Source organism: Melanostigma gelatinosum (genome assembly GCF_949748355.1).
Source record: "Melanostigma gelatinosum genome assembly, chromosome: 23".
Taxonomy (NCBI): domain Eukaryota; kingdom Metazoa; phylum Chordata; class Actinopteri; order Perciformes; family Zoarcidae; genus Melanostigma; species Melanostigma gelatinosum.
The window spans coordinates 8024490-8043527 of record NC_136656.1 but is presented as its reverse complement, the minus strand read 5'-3'; the positions used below and the strand labels follow the sequence as shown (position 1 = coordinate 8043527).

Below are 19038 nucleotides of genomic sequence, written 5' to 3'. Positions count from 1 at the left end.
CCCCGAAGCCTCTTTCCAATTTTAGGTTTAAGCTCATAATGAGATCTATTTTCTTCACTTTCAAAGAAAAGGGATATTTCCTCACCCATTGTGTCTGTGTTTGTGTTTACACGTCAAACACTGCATGCGCCCGTCTCGGTCTTTGTCTGCGCAAGAGCGTGCTTCGCTCTCCGCGCGGTAATCTCATGAGCAGATTTCTGCCGATTAGCGTGTTATTTAGGCGGGCTTTGAAGGTGTAACCTTTGGGTCCAACCACGACTATGGCATCAAAGGAAGTCCCTAAAGCCCCGTCGTAAGCTCTTTTGCACAACCACACGGGGAAGAGGGAGTTAGAGAGGGAGAAGAAAAATGCTTTCTTTATTCCGACGGCAGGCTTGGAATCCAGGGAATGGTGAGCTATCTGGGGTATTGTCTTAGCTAAGTCGAATAGGAATGTATCACCAAAACCCCCTGGCCTTTGCAAAAGCACAAGAGAACATTCATACAAAGGTTTTTTTTTCTTTTAAGAGAAAGTATGGGAAACAAAGGGAGGATTAAATGTGGCCTCTTTGTATCTTTCCGTGGGCACTAACCTTTAGCAAAGACAAGAGGTGTCACACAGCCCACTGACATCAGAGCACCAGCTGAATGCCTTATCAGGCTTGATGAAGTTTTCCTCCACTTGGATGGCATTGTGTTTGAGATTCTCCACTGCACACAGTTTTTTTTTTTTTTTGCGTTGCGCCAGAGATGACCCGCCATCAGCATTGGCATAGCAGGAAACCGAATGCGGTGTCATTGACCGTGAAACGTTTTTGGACCGATCGCGGTCGGAAATCACCCTCTCAAGCAGATGGAGGGAGCCGATACGAAAGTGAATGTTATTCCGACCCAAAACGTTTGAATGGAAATGTTCATCACCTTTATGGAAAAAAACCACCAAAAAATACATTGCAATCGTTTCAGTTATACCGTTAAAACATCTCTCCGCTGGTGATCAGGAAACCTCAACCTGATGACTAGACTTCACGAATTCACTGAGCTTGGCCAAGAAATCCCGACACACGTCATCTGAGTGTACAAATGAGCTGCCACAGCAGTAATGGCAGTTCAGTTATTTACTCCTATCACCTGTATAAGCCCATACTGCTCACCTCATCTGTTGTAATTTGCCATTCGTGCAACTTCTTTTCTGTACCTCTGCCTCGCAATGAATCAGTGGATTCGTCTCAGTGCTGTGGGAGTTAATGTGACATTTAGGAATGCCCGGACGACACGCAGGCCACCCGTACTCGAGATTAGAGCACACTCGACTGCTTGAATCAAACAGAATTTTATCATCCCGTAATAACTGATGGAATGAGCTTTTTTTCTCTCTCAGCAGCTCCTCTGCTGTATGACGCCGTCGTCTTTGAACCATAAATTAGGAGCTCGCTTCAGACACAACAGCTGTTGAGCTGCCACAGAAGTGAGCTCGTCTTACGCAGCCGGTCTTTATCTCCTCGTGTCTCTTGCTCTCTCCGCTCCTCTCGAGAAAAAGGATTCTTTGAAATGAAGGCCTGACGACAAACTTAAAAGGAAATAATGTCACCTCGAACACTTGATTGTCATTTGATTAAGAGGCCTATCGCAGAACACAAACCTCCCCTTCATATGGAGAGTTGAGAATCAAGACAGGACGTGTTGCATTTCGTGCTCGTTGGAGATGCTTGGATTAATAAAACCAGCGATATCGGAGACTGGCTTTTTGAATCAGTGAAGTGGATTGGAGATGTTTACTTTTGGCTGCTGTGTGTTGTAGTTCTATCGGTCTTTATCTAATGGCAATGATACCAAATAAGTCATAAGGAGGTCAGGTTCATTCGCTTTTATTGTTCCGTTGGTTTTAAACTTCTGTTAAGACATTTCCCGCACGTTGAAAGGATGTTTTTTTCAGGCGTTAAAGGTACTGAACAAGGTCAAGGTCTCATGTCTTGCTTATGTTATATAGTCAGTATATGGGCAACCATATTGCCAATATTGTGCAATACTGTGCAATTTATAGCCTGCAGCAGTTTGTATGTGTGTTATGTCTGTTGTGTGTCGTGCAAATCAAACGTATTGATTGTTAACTGCTGATGCTTGGGCTTCTTCCGTACGTGTGAAGAACTGGAGGTGGCGAGAATGAGCACAGACGGGCACTTGCTCGACCTGAAGTTCCCACAAACGGGAGGACAGGGCAACTCGATCCACCTCTCGGCGAACACGCTGAAGCAGCACGGACGAAACGGTGAGTCGTCGAAACGTTTGAATCTGCTTCTATTAACGCTGCCCCGTTGTTGGTTTGAAGTGTGTCCATGCCTTGTGCACAGAGTCTGTGCATTGTGTGTTATTCAGGAATATAACAGAAATGTAACGGACAGAATTTGACACGACTATAACGGAAATACTGTTGTCTTACTCGGTGTATCAACTGCGATGAATCAAAAAGTATTTTTTTGTTATCTTGCTGTAATTTTGCATTGGGGGCTGCAAAGGTTTTGTAAGAATTTCATGACTGCCGCATGTAAATTACTTTCAATTTGACGCCCAAAATCCTTTGTTGGGCTGCATGTAAAGCACCAGGATCGTTCTAAGACTCCAAACACCAGCCTGGCTGTCGAATTTACATTCCAGCTCTGCCTCTGAACTGTGAATGAGGCAGTTAGACACAATACAAAGCTATTTCCAGGGGCAATACAGCCCCATTTTTAGACTTTATTATCAGCCCATACAGAATCAGAATCGACTCAAGCTGCGCCCGGTGCCTCTCAGCTGGATCACTGTAAGTCTACGTCCAGCCGCGCCTCGTTATAGCTGGGTGGCGGATCTTCCCCCTCATCCAGTGCTATAGCACCCAAATTGTTTTCTTTTCATCCGAGTGAGTGATCTCAGTCACGGCAGGAGGGAATTTTCTTTCATATCAGTGCTGAATATTGAGGCAGCGGGAGAGGAAAGAGATGTGTGTGTGTGTGTGAGAGACAAAGAGAGAAAGACATTCATAAGAAGAAAAATGCTCGCCGACGTTGTGTCCTTCAGGTCTAGGGCTGTGTTTCCTTGTTTAGTTCCACTTAAGACATTTCTTTTAATCCTACTGCATACTAAGACAACTGTTGACATTTAACATACATTGTGTGCCTCTAGCTAACTACCTCCACCATACACCACAGGCTGACACTATTTACTTCTACTGTATATCAAGCAGCCAAGTGTGGGTTGAAGGTTATCATCGGCAAGAAGAAAAGGAAGAAGCAACATGAGTCAATTATTATAACTGACATGCCTGTTCAACAATCGTTCAACGGTGTCCACATACTTTTGACCATGTCGGGTGTTCTTTACTCACTTGTTGAAGTTTGACCACTTTCCCCCCCCCCCCCCCCCCCCCCCCCGCTGGTCTTCTTGCAGGTGAGATCCGGATAGCGTTCGTGCTGTACAAACACATCGGGGTCTACCTTTCGACGGAGAACGCCAGCATGAAGCTGGGCAGCGAAGCCATGGCGACCAATTACTCCGTCATCGTCAACTCGCCGGTGATCACAGCTGCCATCAACAAGGACTCTAACAAAGTCTACCTCTCTCACCCCGTCATATTTACCATTCGACATCTGCAGGTAATGTTCCGTCTCCGGCGTTGTGTGTCTCAGTTGAGATGTGCTTTGTCTTTCCTTTGATGTGACTGTGTCTGCATTGAAATGGGCTTTTTGTCTCTTTCTACTTTACTTTCAACACAAAGACACACTTGCATATTGCATGCGCCGCCTTCATAGAACCCTTTCATCACAATTCTCTCGGTCCCTGAAGTGCAACACAAATGTAGAAATCCCATCTCAAGACGAAGAAAATCAAGTTAATATGACGTTATGCTCAATGGGACGTGTGAAGAATTGCTCGCAAGGTGATGCATGTTGTTGTTTATTCGTTTGAACAAATACCAGCCTGATCTCTTGAACAAATATCAGTCGTATTGAGCCTCGCTCGAGGCTGCTTAGTCATTGTGGGGAGTCGCAACTTCTCCCTCTTGACTCCATTATCTTCTCCACACTCTGCCCCCCTCGAAAATATCCCTGTTTTGTCTACAAACAGCGCCCTCAGCGATTATCAAGGATGTCGAACTGCCATAAGAGCATTGCAGCGGGTCCTCGTGTGTAGGAGGGGACCCGGAAGGAAGAAACGACGGCGGAAAAATACACAGCGCGCCGAGGGATAAAGAGAGTGAAAAGAAGGAGCGCTTATGGATATCAAAATGAAATGATGGGGAAATGTCAGGGGGCAATGTCAGCGCAGTTATTGCTGCGACTCACCTGCCTGAAGTGTAATTTGGATACTAGATTCAGTCATTTTACTGGTCGTCTAATGCCGGGACACTGGCGCTTTCGTACCCTTTTCTTGCTCGGATCAAGTCATTTCCATAAAACAGTGCCCTTTTGGAAAAGTGTGTTTTCTGCACTGCAGCGTCTTCTGCTCGTAACAAGAGAGCTGCTGCTTGCATTGCCATTTCAACTGACGTGACATAGACGTACATCGTTTACATGTAGAGTACACTGTGTGTACACCAAGGGCTGTGCAATTCATCATATAATAATAATAATGATTGCAAACGTGCGCAATTAATTAAGTTTGATTGGATGCAATATTGATGTTTTGCATACAGCGCCGATACAGCGCTCTGGTGTGTCGAATCAAGCGCTCCCTATTCTCTGGTAAACTGGTAAAGCGGACAGAGGTGTTGTTAAGACAACACTTTGACGAACTGGCCGTTGATGCAGGCAAGAACGTTCACGTATTCTTTTGTGAGAGGAGGAATGATGCATTTGATTTGGACTGCACTTCATGACACTGTTGTTGTGTTATTGCTGTTTTGATCTCAGCTTGACTTACATTTGGCTCTACAAATCAAAGACAAATCGATAATTGTGATCATTTCATTGTTGTGAACTAACTGCATAGAGAACATTGTTAGCACAAATTAGTCTACACATGATGCTCCCAGACAGAATAAAAGGTGTCAATATGTCTCAGGTAGTGGACTTCAACTTTGCCCTTAAACATAAACCGTAGTTATCTAAACTCTCCTAACGAGCGGGGGGGGGGGGGGGGGGGGGGGGTCCTGTTTTTCTCAACCATGATGTTTTGGATCACTAGTCTTCTGGGATGATGTGTCCTCTAGTTATTGTTTTGCGTCCTTGCCTCGCCACTTAACGGGTCCAATTAAACCCATTAATGGAACGGAGGGTCATCCTATCTCCTTGCTATATGGAATATTTTTACGCAGGGTTTGGATGTGTGAAGGCTGAACTCAAGTCAGCGGCAAATTTACATTCCCAGAGGATAAACCTTATTAGACCAATTACCCTGTGAAAACTGTGAAACTGTGAAAACCGACAGCCCCTCATGGCGTTAACAGTACGTCAGCAGGCGTGCTGAACCTCGGAAGCTGCGAGTCACAAAGCAAAGGATCCTGAGTGTGCTCTCCTCTGTTCCCGAAGCCACAAAAGAAATTGGGCTCGAGAGGGAAAAGGCCATTGATGTTTCTATTTATCAGCAGTTATGTTTTGTTGTGCTCGTGTGTTACTCAGCCTCAGTGGTCGTGGTGGGGTGACTTTTATAAAAACGGCAGGCGAGTTAGCAGGGGAGGCGTGCGTGTCGTTAGGGCCGTTAGTACCCATTAAACAGTGGGGTAGTCAATTTTCGTGCAGTGAAAGTTAAAGAGAAAGGTCAAAAAACAATGAAAAACAGGCATGGGGCTGCTTGATGCTGTCAGTAAAACCACCTGCTATTCACTTTAGAATGGGTACAGATTGCAGTGGTGGGGAAAAAACTCGACAGTGTCTGATTCGACTTGTGTTTTTGCTCTCCAAACAGCAATCCGAGGAGAACTTCAACCCCAACTGTTCATTCTGGAGTTACTCCAAGAGAACCATGACTGGCTTCTGGTCGACGCAGGACTGCCGCTTGCTCGGCACCAACAGGACACACACCACATGCTCCTGTACCCATCTCACCAATTTTGCCGTCCTCATGGCCCATGTGGATGTCAAGGTAGGCCAGCTCTTCTGCCGTTCTTGCTTCTCAATGGACACACGTGTCCACCAACAATTCACCACAATGCGTTTGAGAGAAATGAAAATGCATGAGTCCGTCATGGTTTACCCGGCCAGTCCATTCCAAGTTGACAGGTTGACAAGAAAAGTAAGGTTTTGCTGTTTGTCAATATGTATTTTATATTTCCCTTGCTTTTTAGTTCACAAGGTAAAATAGAATAAGTGTTTTTGAACCTTCACAGCACTTTGTAGACGAACATTTAAAGTGCCAATATACACACACACCCGATTCATATGATTTTAAACAGTGACCCTTTCAGTGCATAGTGTGTATTGATCGCAAGCCACCTTAAAAGTCCGACCAAACATAAGATTGGCTCCAGCGGGTTTTTGTGCACGCAGCTGTTTAAGAGCTTGCAGCATACGATGCCCGTTTGATTTTTGACACATTGGTTTTGTGAGTCATGATTTGTTTTGGCCTTCAAACCTTTTTGAAAGTCCATATCATGCATCAGAACATACTTCTGTTGATATGTACCATGGAAATATGTCTTTACCTTTTCTTTAACTACCTCTCTTTGTGGAAGGAATCGTTTTGGTGTCGTAAAATAACCGAATCTAACAAATGTCTTATTGATATCTCACTTTATGCTGAGCAAATGCATAAACATATACTGTAGGCCGCCATTTAGCTAAGAAGCTAATATTTAATCCCTGACAAAAATGGGCTGTATTTTTTCTTGAAATACATATACGGTGTGTGTATATATTTGTATATGTATTGTACTTTATCAGCCAAATGTATCTATTTTTTTACAAAGGGATTGAAACCTAACATCAACATTTATTTTGAGTCCAAGCCTTTTCCAGCTTCCCTCTTTATGAATGCATGAATGTGTTTTTGTTTACTTATTTACGTGCAGACAGAAAGGAGGAACAACATTTGCAGGATTGTCTTCGTGCACCGTTTGTAATTTGGCTGTGAGATTTGTGTGCAGGGATTACTGGAAAAAACAAATACAAAGAAGAGAAGACCAGTAGAAGTGTGTTGAGAAAGGAACGGGAAGGATTGCCGGTCAGGGAAGAAGTTGTGCCGTAGTTCTGATGCTGACAGACTGCTTAATCATTTCTGTCATTGGAAGTCTGAGGAGCTTGCTGCTGACAGAGCAGAGTAGTTCTTGGTACCTGTTATAGCATCTCTCTCCAGAACCTCTCCTCTGAATCAGTCGGGGGAATAAAACACGTCCCAGTTGGCCCTCTTCCGCTCAACCACTCGTCCTTCCTTCACCTTCCTTTTTCCCCCCAATCCGACTCCTTCCCTCGTTTTTTTCACATAGTCCCAATGCTCGAACCCCATCGCAAAAAAACCGATCATACACACAGTCTAAAATTCTGCTGGAAGGTCTGGGGTGATATGTTTTACATCTCGAGAGAGAGAGAGAGAGACAGTATTTGTCACTCAGCAGCGTGACATTTTGGACCCACTAAGTTCTCTGCAGGACTGAAGGCGAGTCTGGAACAGAGAGGGAGCCGCGAAGAATGGAATCCTTCACGCGGTGAAAGCAAAGCAGAAAGAAAAGGAAGCGCTTTCAGTCGCGCCATGTCCCGAATATTTTTGGAAAGCCTGGCTCGCTTGTTGCGCCGCATTCATCGGAGGAAAGTGGACAGTAGTTACACCCTCAGCTCTGAGTGACAGCGGCCCCCCCCCCCCCCCCCTTGTGCTTTATCTTTTCCACTTGGATGTTATAAAAGCCCGCTTGTTGGAAGGTGCCACTGAACGGGAGATACGGAGGCTTTTCAGTTGCCAAAACTGTCACGGTGCTCTATCTGAGAACACACTGATTGTAGGGAAAAAGCGGGAATGTGTGCGAGAGAGGCAGAGGAAGAAATTTCATAAATTGAAGAGACTGTCTGTTTTTGTGTCCATGGCAACACGACATACCACTGCTGATCTCCGCATTGTTATTACTCATTGCCCTCGGAGCAACAGATTATATTCTAACCTTGTTTATTTCTCAGTGGCATCACGCTGAAAGGAAGAATTGCAAGCTGCAATTACAATTTTCTTCGGAGGACAGCCGCTCACTACAGTATCACCGTCATCTTTCATCTTGTTGTTCCGGTCGATGGATCGTGTGCACGCCGGCTGGGAATCGTGTTATATTCAGGGGTCTCTATGTTCAGTCGTCCGTGCGACGTTTTTTTCCGTGTTACAGTTTTTAGCACCAAGTTCAGATTGCATTTGAAGTGCCACACGCTTCATACGAATTAGAAGTGGGCAAAATGCCCCGACTCGTGCACGTGACATTATGACCGGTGTCATTTCGTCCTTCACAGTGATCTGAAGTTGCCGCATTGGTTTTGGACGCTTTGAACTTTTAACAGTTTTGATGAGCAGAATACGAATGTGTTTTTATATTCCAGCTCATATCTCGTGGAAACATACACCAATCCTGTGTGGAAAAGTCTATTTTTTGGATGTTGATTGTCTGAAAATCATTACACATGATTCTACAATCATACCTGACATGTTTCATGGTCTTTCGATCAGTTACCAACCAGAGACTTTTAAGATTTCCGAAGGTCGACTTACGAAACTTTTGTTATCCAAAACTAATGTCTGTACACAAATATAGCAGTTCACAATAACTGCCTTGTAATCAGGCTCAGCCCGTCTTTGATTGTGAGCGTGGGGAAGGTGAAAACGTGGCACGCCGATTCATATTCATAAGAATAACTTGAACTGGAATGCACTTGTATATGAGATTGTTAGACAGACTCAGCAACGGGGAAACTCCAGACTGTGGCTCATCGGGATTAATTATGTTTCAAGTCAATTAGTTCCTTCGAATAATTTCCGATTCACATGTTGTAGATGTAATGTAAGATGCGTACCCGAGGATGTTTAGAGCCCGAGTGGTAATGCAATTTCCTTTCTTTTTTCTTTCTCAAATTACGAATTGTGAAATCTTTTTCAAGTGTCAAGCTCACAACTCATTAAAGTCAAATATCGAACTCAAGCCTGCTACTTTTCAGAAGGACACCCACTCAAATGATGTCTGTCAGACACAGGGACCCAGGTAACCGCCACTTAGGTGATCACAAGGGCATCACGCGCCGTCACTGCTGCCTGTGTTGCCACTCAAGCCCTTTGTCAGCTCATTTTGAGCAATGCAGCCAGAGAGCTGATGCCTTTGACTGAATTCCCGAAATCCGAGAAGCGCCGTTGGCCACATAAACAAATTAAAAACTGCACTCACCAGACGGCAGCTGCGTGTGAGAGATTGTATGTCTCTTGTATCTTTACTGAATGATAGGAAACAGGGTTTTTTTTTTTGGAGCAAGTGATGTGAGAGTGGGTGTACTTCAATGTGACTTTGCTAAGAACGCTGATGATTCTCACCTCAAGGTGTCCTGTTCCTGAGCCGGAACACATTCATTCCAATTTGAAGATGCTTGATATGTATTAAATCCTAAAAACATTCATTCCACTTGGACCTTTCTGGGTCACTTGGTCTCGCTTCAGCAGATGCAGAAGCTCTATCAATGTCACAAGGATCTGCGTCGAACATACGTTTTCCAATATCCCATTGCCTATTCCAGCTCCTTAAGCTCTCTACTGAACCCTCTCCTTTGAATTCAGGTCCGCCATTTGTGAAGATAGCTCGTGGGCATTGAGATTAAAACAAATGTTTTAAATATAGGCAAGAGTATAAGCCCCAGCTGAAGACATATAGACCTGCTGTGGTTCCACCTACAGGCTATTATTTACGCAGTAGATGCGCGTGCTGAGATAGGCCCCAGGGAGGCATCGAGCTACTGGTAAGTGGCGCTATTCCCGACAGACCAGTTCGTATAAATCAATGACACATCCCACTGGGTGATGGAGAGGGTGATATTTGGGTAACATGAATCACTGTCTTTGTAGAACTATCTCCACCCTGGCACCATCAGACAATAGCTATGATGAGAAAGGACAGTCAAGGTTAGTTGGTGTGTTTCACCATGTTGTGTGCACACAGCTAGGGAGATGCTTCGAAGGAGACCACGTTACCAGTTGTTGTAGCTTAGAACACAGTCTGGCATTAGCTGCATGTGTTGAATGTCAACTCCCGCCAAGCAAGCCGGACTCTCTCCCCCAGCCCTTTTTTTAAATGTGACGAATTTGCCAGGAGTCCTGATTCACATGCCCTCTCTGCAACTGTTCCTCTTCCCTGTGCCGATCGTAAATCCTTGATCATACCGGAGGGGAACTTGTCACATGACTCCCTGCAGTGGGCCACTACCCCTGAGCGCAACTGTCTGCCCCGCCGGACCGTATTTCATGAGTCAAAGCCCAGCTCTGGAGGCATATAGCGAGATTTATGCATTTTAATTGGATTGGCTTCATGGCCCCATGCTGAGAGCGGCTCTTTGGGGTATAAAGGATTGAAGCTCTGCTCACCCTGTCACGCATTTCCGAGAGTTGGTTCAGGAGACTCTGGCTTTGGACATAGGAATGTCGTGGTTAATAGATGTGTAAGATGTGAAGTGAAGTTCAGAGTGGCTCGGTCGGATCGACCAGTGGGCAGAGCACCTCGGCACCTCTTTGTCAGGTTGCTCGAATGCCAGGAAACCTTATTTTGTGCTGAGTGCGAGCAGACCAGGGGCAAAGCCAACCTCCTCAGGCATCCGTCTGGAATGACAAATATGTGTGTTTAAGAAATAAGAGAAAAAACGTAGAAGAGAAAGATTGGAAGACAAATCGGAAAAAATGTCCCTTCGCCCTGCTAAGTAACATGGATGGCGTATGACTCGACCGCTCTTGCGACACAGCGAGTGGATTTCAGAGCAAATCACGTCTGCTCACTTCAGAGACCCCGAGACTGATTCCCATCGTCGAGGCTTGTTCGGTGTGAGGTTAGGTGCAGAGGCTCTGCAGATCACCAGCCTGGGCAGACCCACGAGTAAAAGGAAACTTTTCAGCAGAGACATTGTGGCCGGCGTCGTCTCAGCCATCATCCACCTCCCAGAACAAAGAAATCATTCCTCAGTAAATCCATCACCCAGGTGTAGATACAGTCCACACCTCTCTCTCTCTCTCTGTTTCTATAGCTTTGTCTCTTTTTCTCTCGTGCTCTGTTGCCTTCCATTTCTCTCTGACCCGGCCCCTCTCCAATTGAATGTGAGATTGTGATGGATAGAGCCTGCAGCCGGTGCACAGCTCGCTAACCCGGGAGACCTGAGGGCCCCCTCACAATGCGCCGCAGCTCGTACCACCCACCACGACAATACCTTTTGTAGTGCAGCAGACTGAAAACAGACTTATGTGTCGCATGCATAACGTACCTACAGAGCATGCAAACCCAAACCACATCCCTTTCCTTTCTTTGCAATACTATAATATAACTTTTTATGATACACACGAATACTTCTGGACATACTATGCTGTATGCCCCCCTCTGAAGTAAGTAGTCAGCCTTACTTTCACACAGACGTACACACACACACACAAACAGACGTCTGCTCTATGTAACATCTTGCCAGCCCCCCCCCCCCCCCCCCAGCCCTCCAACGTATACAGAACGGCTCATCAGGCAGGAAAATCAAAAGAGCGCACTCCCCAGACTCGAGGAGCACTGCGGCTGTTATTGTAGCAGAGCCCCTTAATGATCAGCATCTGTTCAGCCGCTCTGCTAGCATGAGCTGAGCTGCCACTAAACAAGGCTTTTGTGCAATACGTCAATGCTAGGCCAATGCTGCGGACACACCTTTGATATCAAACAGCCAAACCTGCATTCTGAAGTCTGGTCGTTCATGTACGGTGTCGGCCCTTGATGTGTATACACAGTTAAAAAGGGGAGTTTATCTTTGCTTTCACCTGTGCTGGGTTATTTTTAACTGTCTGTCAATGCCAATCAGCCGTCTGCCGTTAAGTATGCAGCATTCTTCTGTGTTTGAATAATTCCGATTTGATCTTGATTAGCATTCAGACGTAGTCGTCAATTCAGCATTTAAAAGTTGTACCGAGATGGTACTTGAGTCCCGGCGGGAATGATAGTCAGCCCCCCCCCCCCACCACCACCACCACAACCACTTCCACTCGATTCCTCCCTTCTTTGAATCAAAGCCCAGCAGGATGAAAAAGAGGACGATCCCTTTGGGAAATTAGGAACCCTTAAAAGCTGCCCAAAGTGCTTGCAGACAGTAATTATCTCTCTGATGCCTATCCCCATGTTTTACACATAGGAGACACTGATTTAAGCCTGTGTCATTATTTAGCATCTGTCTTTTCTTCCCTACTGGTGGCATGATACGACGCTCTCACATGACAGTGCAGTCCTTGATACCATATGTGGGATTGTGCAGGGAACCCGGGCATCTGTTTCGCTGACGTTTCAGATGTACCCCCCAACAAGCCTCGTCAGATAAATCAGGAACCCCATCATGCACACCACCTGCCGTGTTCCAAATGCGTCCTCTTGAAATGATTTTAAACTGGATATTATTTAACTGTTAATGATTTTAAGTGGATGCTACGATGTTTGTATACAATTGAACGTCGCACTACTACCACTTGGAGCAGCAGTAGATGGTCATTTCGACAATGTATCCATTACTTTTAGCTATTTTCACTTTTAACTGTTCATCCTTTTCTTTTAACGAACTATTTTAACTGTTTATCCATTTAAAAAAAAAAATCTAATTGTAATCTTTATTCCATCACATTCGTTGAGCTGCGACTTGATGTTGGTACCCAATGGGGTACAAGATGCCCTGTTTGGGAATCAGTGTTTTGGGGGATTTCCGTGAAGTTTGCTGATCAAGCGAGAATGGCCCTGGGGACTGTAATAGGTGACAAGATGCCACCTATTACACATTGCTAATAAAGCTCCGATCCTAACAGTCCTAGGTTTTACCCTGGGCAGGATCTTGGCAGAATGTCACTTGTAAGGTCTTTGCTTTCATGTGTTTAAGGCCACAGAAGTCAGTCATTCTGCAGATTCTGCTGTTTTAGTGTGTGTGGCCTTTTCCCCCACTTCTGTCCAAGTACCCCTATGTGCACTTTGCTTTTATGGAGCGATGTAAATTTTCTCTCATGGCTGCAGCGGAATCACTGTTGATCCTTATCTCTCCCAGAAAGGCACAAATTTATTGTCAGCAAAAGGCGTTTTAGTGCCCGAAACTGGCTGTGGTAGCAAATTACGATTTGAGAAGAGAAAATAATCTAAAAGGGATCAGTGAAGGCTTGACCATGTTGTGGTTTGATAGTATTTATGTTGCGTTGGTCTGAGACACCTGCCGCCCTTTGGACTGCCTGACCAAAATGAAGCCACGGGGGGGGGGGGGGCATTTTAGATTGATTCATACTGACTAATTCATGATTCATATCTGCCACCTGTGACTCGCTCTGTAGCGGTTTATTGGATGGTCGCATGCACTTTACACCCGAAAACTGCAAAAAATAAATCATGAAAATAGAAGCTTTTGGGTTGTTGCTGGAACAGAATGCTGATTTAATTGTATGTTGATGTTTTAATTGTATGTTTTTGCTTTACAAATGAACCCTTGGCACATGGCATACTCGCATTAAAGTGTCATTACAGTTTTGTCAAATACCAAAATGTGCTTATGACGATAATAAGACGATAATAAGACGATATTAAAAGTATGATGACAACCAGCAATGGACTGGACGTTGTTGCCCACTTTCTCTCATCGCCTCCCCCTACAGAACACAGACCCCGTCCATGACATGCTTCTTGACGTCATCACTTGGGTTGGCATCCTCCTGTCTCTGGTCTGCCTGCTCATCAGCCTCTTCACCTTCTGCTTCTTCCGCGGCCTCCAGAGTGACCGTAACACCATCCATAAGAACCTCTGCATCAGCTTGTTCATCGCCGAGTCCCTGTTCCTCGTGGGGATCAATCGGGGTGACCAGCCGGTAAGACTACCGCTGATGGATACTTACTTTAAGTGTCGATTTATTTAGCACTGTTGCATTTAGCACAAAGTACTGCAAAACAGTGAACAACTTTAAAGGTACAGTGTGCAGCATTTAGGGGGATGCATTGGCCGAAATGTAATACAATAGCAATATCAGAAATCACATTTATTTAAATAAAGTCCACCTGTGTGCATCTAAGCTTAACATGATCTGTCACATGATCTGACGGAGCACCATTAAATCCGTTATTACAAAATGGAAAGTATACGGTCCCACAACTAACCTGCCAAGAGAGGACCAACACTCAAGGAACAGGCAAGGAGGGCATTGATGTGCCAGGAATATGTGAATATGATGGCCAGTATGGATATTGTTATTTCTTTTAGTCCATGTAGACACTCAGGTAGCAGTATTTGGAACATCTGGTCAGTAAGAGGTGTATTGAAGTGTCTAGATGGAACAACAAACAGACATGCCCCTCTTTTTTTCCTTGCACCAAAAAAACAAATCTGGAATCACAAAATTTGTTGAAAATCACTTTTTTCTCCCCCAAATACATTATTCCGAGAGGCTGCTAGAAGGGCTCCCTGAAAGATTTGTATTGACCTTCACTGAGGAGTGTTCACCATCTCCTCTAGATTTAAGAGTCTACTTGAAACTACTCTCACATACGCAGACGCACCACACACCTGCCAACTCACCACCTCATATCTAGATATCATTGTTCTATTGCACATACTCACTGGAATGAATTCATCCGGTCACTCCCCCAACCACCTCCTTGTGCATTTTCCAATTTGTTCACATTTCAGATGCATCTGGATTAAACCGCTCAATACACTAAAACCGTCTTCTAGTATCATAACTTCAGCTTGGATGGCATTGCTTTTCCTGTAAGAGCTCAGCTGTGGTGGCAGGTGGAGGCATGCTGTCACTGCACAGTCGTCTTCAAGTGTGTGTGTGCGCTCAACACTCAACACTGCAGACAAATGTGGAGCCATTACATGTATACAAGTTGGCGGAGGGCTTTATTCCACCCACAGCTTCTCGCAAACATGCCATTTTTTCTGCTTGCTAATGAGGATGAGTGCACATTTAATTTTGCTGGAGTGATTGTCTGTGCACAGTATGAAATTATTTCGGGGTCTATGAATTTATAATGGGGGCTTATTGCTCATAGTCTTTTTCAACAATTGTATTCATTAATATGTTTAAAATCATTGTTTATAGCATATTACCCATGTCCTAGACCTGCTCTTAAAATATGTTTTAATTTTTATTATCTTATTTTTATTTTTTATTTTATATTTTATTTTATTTTATTCTGTGTATGTAATTTATTGACCCTAGGGTCACATTGTGGTTTTTTTATGTTTTTTAAATTTCTGCTGTGAAGCACTTTGTGATGTCATGTCTGTGAAAAGCGCTCTATAAATACATTTCATTCATTCATTCATTCATTCATATTACCCCAGGATTACCAACAGGTCACAACTGTGTTATAGGTGCAGGTGACTTATGGAATTATTATAGAAATATCACCATAACTGTCAGATCCTACACTCACAGGCCATAGTTTAGCCGCAAAGCCACTTCCCTGGAGAGTTAAAGATAATGCCTCGGCCCTACAACTTTTCCCTTCCATCACGTTTTATGGGTGAGATTCACAGCCTGGCTCTATGATCACTCTCCTGGACTGCAATTAATGTCCACTCAACCTTTTAGTTGTTTAATTGGATCCGTTTCAGTGACTATATACGCTAGTTATGTTCAACTGTGCCAATAATTAGATCAATCCATGTAAGTACTGCATCTTATCATTGTACCAAAGTGTGTGGGCTACGTGCACACACGCGGTTGACAGTCTGCTGTATTCTAGTCTTGCACATATACGTATCTCTCTACCAGCTCAGGCAGCATGTCACTACGTGATGTGCTCACACCTGGCCGCCGTGTAAATGCGACGAGCTCCAAATGGCTCTTGGACTGTTGACTTCGCTTCTTCGTGTCTCTCTTTCGTCCGTGCCAGCGACAGCAAACAAGACCACATGGGCCCAGTAGCTGCAGCGTTCTCCTGCCAGTCACTGCAGGCAAACATCCAATCACTTCAGCCAAACAAAGCTTAGCAATGCTAATTGTTGGGAAGACACAAATCTGCAGAGGTCAGAAAACGCTGCTCAGTTTTAGCCACTTGGAGGACACATTTCATCATATTATGCCCTCTAGCAACGCATTCAAACTGATTTTTATTTTCAACTGTGAATCCTCACATCTCCCTTCTTTTTTTTTCTCCTCCCTGTTTATCTCTCTCAATTGTGTCTGCCGCTATACACCTTTACCAGATTGCTTGCGCCGTCTTCGCCGCCCTGCTCCACTTCTTCTTCCTGGCAGCGTTCACGTGGATGTTCCTGGAGGGCGTGCAGCTCTACATCATGCTGGTGGAGGTGTTTGAGAGCGAGCACTCGCGGCGGCGCTACTTCTACCTGGTGGGCTACGGGGTTCCCGCGCTCATCGTGGCCGTTTCTGCCGCGGTGGACTACCGCAGTTACGGCACCGACCGAGTGTGAGTACATGGATTAGGTTCCACAATTAAAATTGAGGTACCTTTTTATATATTTCTTATTTTTATTGTCAGTGAAAGCAGTCTACATTGACACATAAAAGCAATCACCTCACACCTCAAATGAAGGCAAAGCATCCAACTTTCATCATCGCAAAACACGTATTTTAGCCACTACAGTGCCCAGATACATATTTGTCGCTCATAAACCCCAGACTGGCCACAAGGGGGTCGGGCTCCCATTGCTTGTCGGATGCTTTTGAGTAAAAATCAAATACAGAAGTCCAGAATGACTGGAGGTTGGGGATACATTACTGTTACTGCAACTTACTGCAATGTTGATATCGTCATCTCATGACATTGTGTCTACAACCTGAGCTGGTGGGGAGCAGGAAGCCAAAGATTCTGTGTGTTCTGTATCTGCAGCCACAGAAAGCCCTGCTCACAACATGACGAGAGTTTGCGTTGGTTTTAGGAGCTTTAACAATCTTGCAGATGACGCTCCAGTAGCCATTGCTCATCATCAGCTTTTAATGAAGCCGGACGGTTCCTCAAGCTGCGTACATTTCCCCACTGCTGAATTGACATGGCTTCCACAGTGAAAAAATGCTCACTTCAGGATATGGTATTGCTGGATGAATGGCGGGCTGTTTTGGTTCATGTCTTCAGCATTTTAGGATGCACTAATTACAGCACAGGCATGGACAGATTACGAGCAAGGGAGGGGGGGGGGGGGGAGTGAGTATGAACAGGGAGATGGAGAGTGAATGAGAGAGAAAAACACGGGAGATTAACAAAAAGATGGGCAGCGACAGAGACTGCCGTTTTGTATTTTCTACAGAAGCTGCATAAGCTCTTTCCCCTGAACTACAAAGTGGTCTATAAAGCAGTGTAATGCCAAACAGAGGATTGGCCTCCATTCCTCTCTGTTAATCTCAAACCCATCTGAAAATAATGAAGACCAGCATCAGCAGGTTGCTTAAAAGATGTTTATCATAAATGTCACACACACACACACACACTGCTACACACAACGCCACTGACAGACAGTGCATTTGTAGATTGGCGGAGCCATAGTTCTTGGTGATGGATGAGGTGATAGCTGCCACCGCCTGAGCCTTGGCATCATGTGAATAATTAAAGCCTGCCACCGGTGGGACAATTATACTCAGCCATTGAAGGATGAGGGAAAGGACAAGGCGCGATACGTGGTGAATAGCAAAAGGCGGGGGAGGGCGCGTAGTCCCGCTGCAAATTGATTTGGGGACCAGTAGCAGCGCTATCATCGGTGTTATCACTTTGAGCAGACGTATGCAGCAAGTGAGCCAGGTTTAGTAGATGGCTGGAGCTGAGCCCCAGTGTCTCGTAATGACTGAGCACATTAAAAAGCAGCCTGGAGCTCAGCAAGCTTGTGAAGTCACCTGTTCAAAGGCTGCGATCAACTAGGAATCTTTCAACCAAAGAAAGTAGTAGGACACCTCCATTCAATTACTCTTGAGTGATTATTCTACACGCGCCTTTGAGCAAGACACTCGACTCTGCTCGAGTCCAGTGAAGGCATCTTAGTGGTCAGCAAAACAAGGGCGGGATCCCATGTTTGATGAAAGTAATGCATCAAAACCACCTGTGAACTGCTTGTCAACACACCCACACAAAGCACACTTTGAAATAAATTTTTCTGTGAATTTAAACTGTAGTGTAGAAATTCAAGAAAATGGACAAAAATATATTTTGGAAGGAAGTTGGCATGCTAAAAGTTAGTTTTTTACTCTCATACTCATATTTCTTAATGTTTGTATTGATTATTTGCAAAAAAACCAACAATATTAACTGGTTTTCTCAAGGGCAGCACGTCTTCACTCGTTTTTTACTGTAGAATACCCAAGCTGGTGTCCAGTTACAAGAGGGATTTAAATCAAATATTTTGCATTGACGGTCTTAGGATAGAGTGCGATTTGGAGCACCTCCCTTGTCGCTAAAAATGACAGCTTGATTGATGGATGGATGGATGTCATGATATTATTCGTTGAAATTGGTTTGTTAACAACACGAGCTGATTTAAGCACACATCATACTTTGTTTTACATGAAGAGAATATGCTATAAATTGAAGAAACTGATCTCTAGTCATTTTTTGAACATATATGTTGTTAAATATTTGCACAATTTCACCGGCGATGTGATCTAAAAGGGTTTTTCAAAAAAAAAGGCGTTTTTTGTTTCATGAGCCACAATGTGCTTCGGGACTTAAGACCAAACCAAAAGGCAGCTGGTGATCTCCTTGGCGCAGTCATTTCACATTGCTTGACTCACACTCTTGGTCATCAGCTCCACTGTGACGCCAGTGACATGACCATCTCTGCTGCGAAGACTTCTTTCCCGATGAAGCTGCCATGGCTGAAAGGACAGCCTGTCTCAGATCGCTGCAGAATGCCAGAAACACTGTTGGCACGAGCTTGGCTTGTGTTTTGACTGGCACACTTTTATGGTTTCTATTGCTTGGTTTACCAA

The 19038-nt window shown here is 44.6% G+C and overlaps 1 protein-coding gene across 1 annotated transcript in view; it reads left to right on the top strand.

Annotated features, from left to right (window-relative positions):
* LOC306796653 (adhesion G protein-coupled receptor L3) overlaps positions 1-19038 on the top strand; it is a gene marked incomplete at its 5' end in the record, with an annotated part of 123223 nt that overhangs the window by 85962 nt on the left and 18223 nt on the right. The window contains 5 exons of the mRNA XM_079295703.1: positions 2126-2248; positions 3406-3611; positions 5863-6039; positions 13756-13965; positions 16311-16531. Of these exons, the coding sequence (XP_079151829.1) occupies positions 2126-2248; positions 3406-3611; positions 5863-6039; positions 13756-13965; positions 16311-16531 (937 nt within the window). The remainder of the gene's footprint in view (positions 1-2125; positions 2249-3405; positions 3612-5862; positions 6040-13755; positions 13966-16310; positions 16532-19038) is intronic.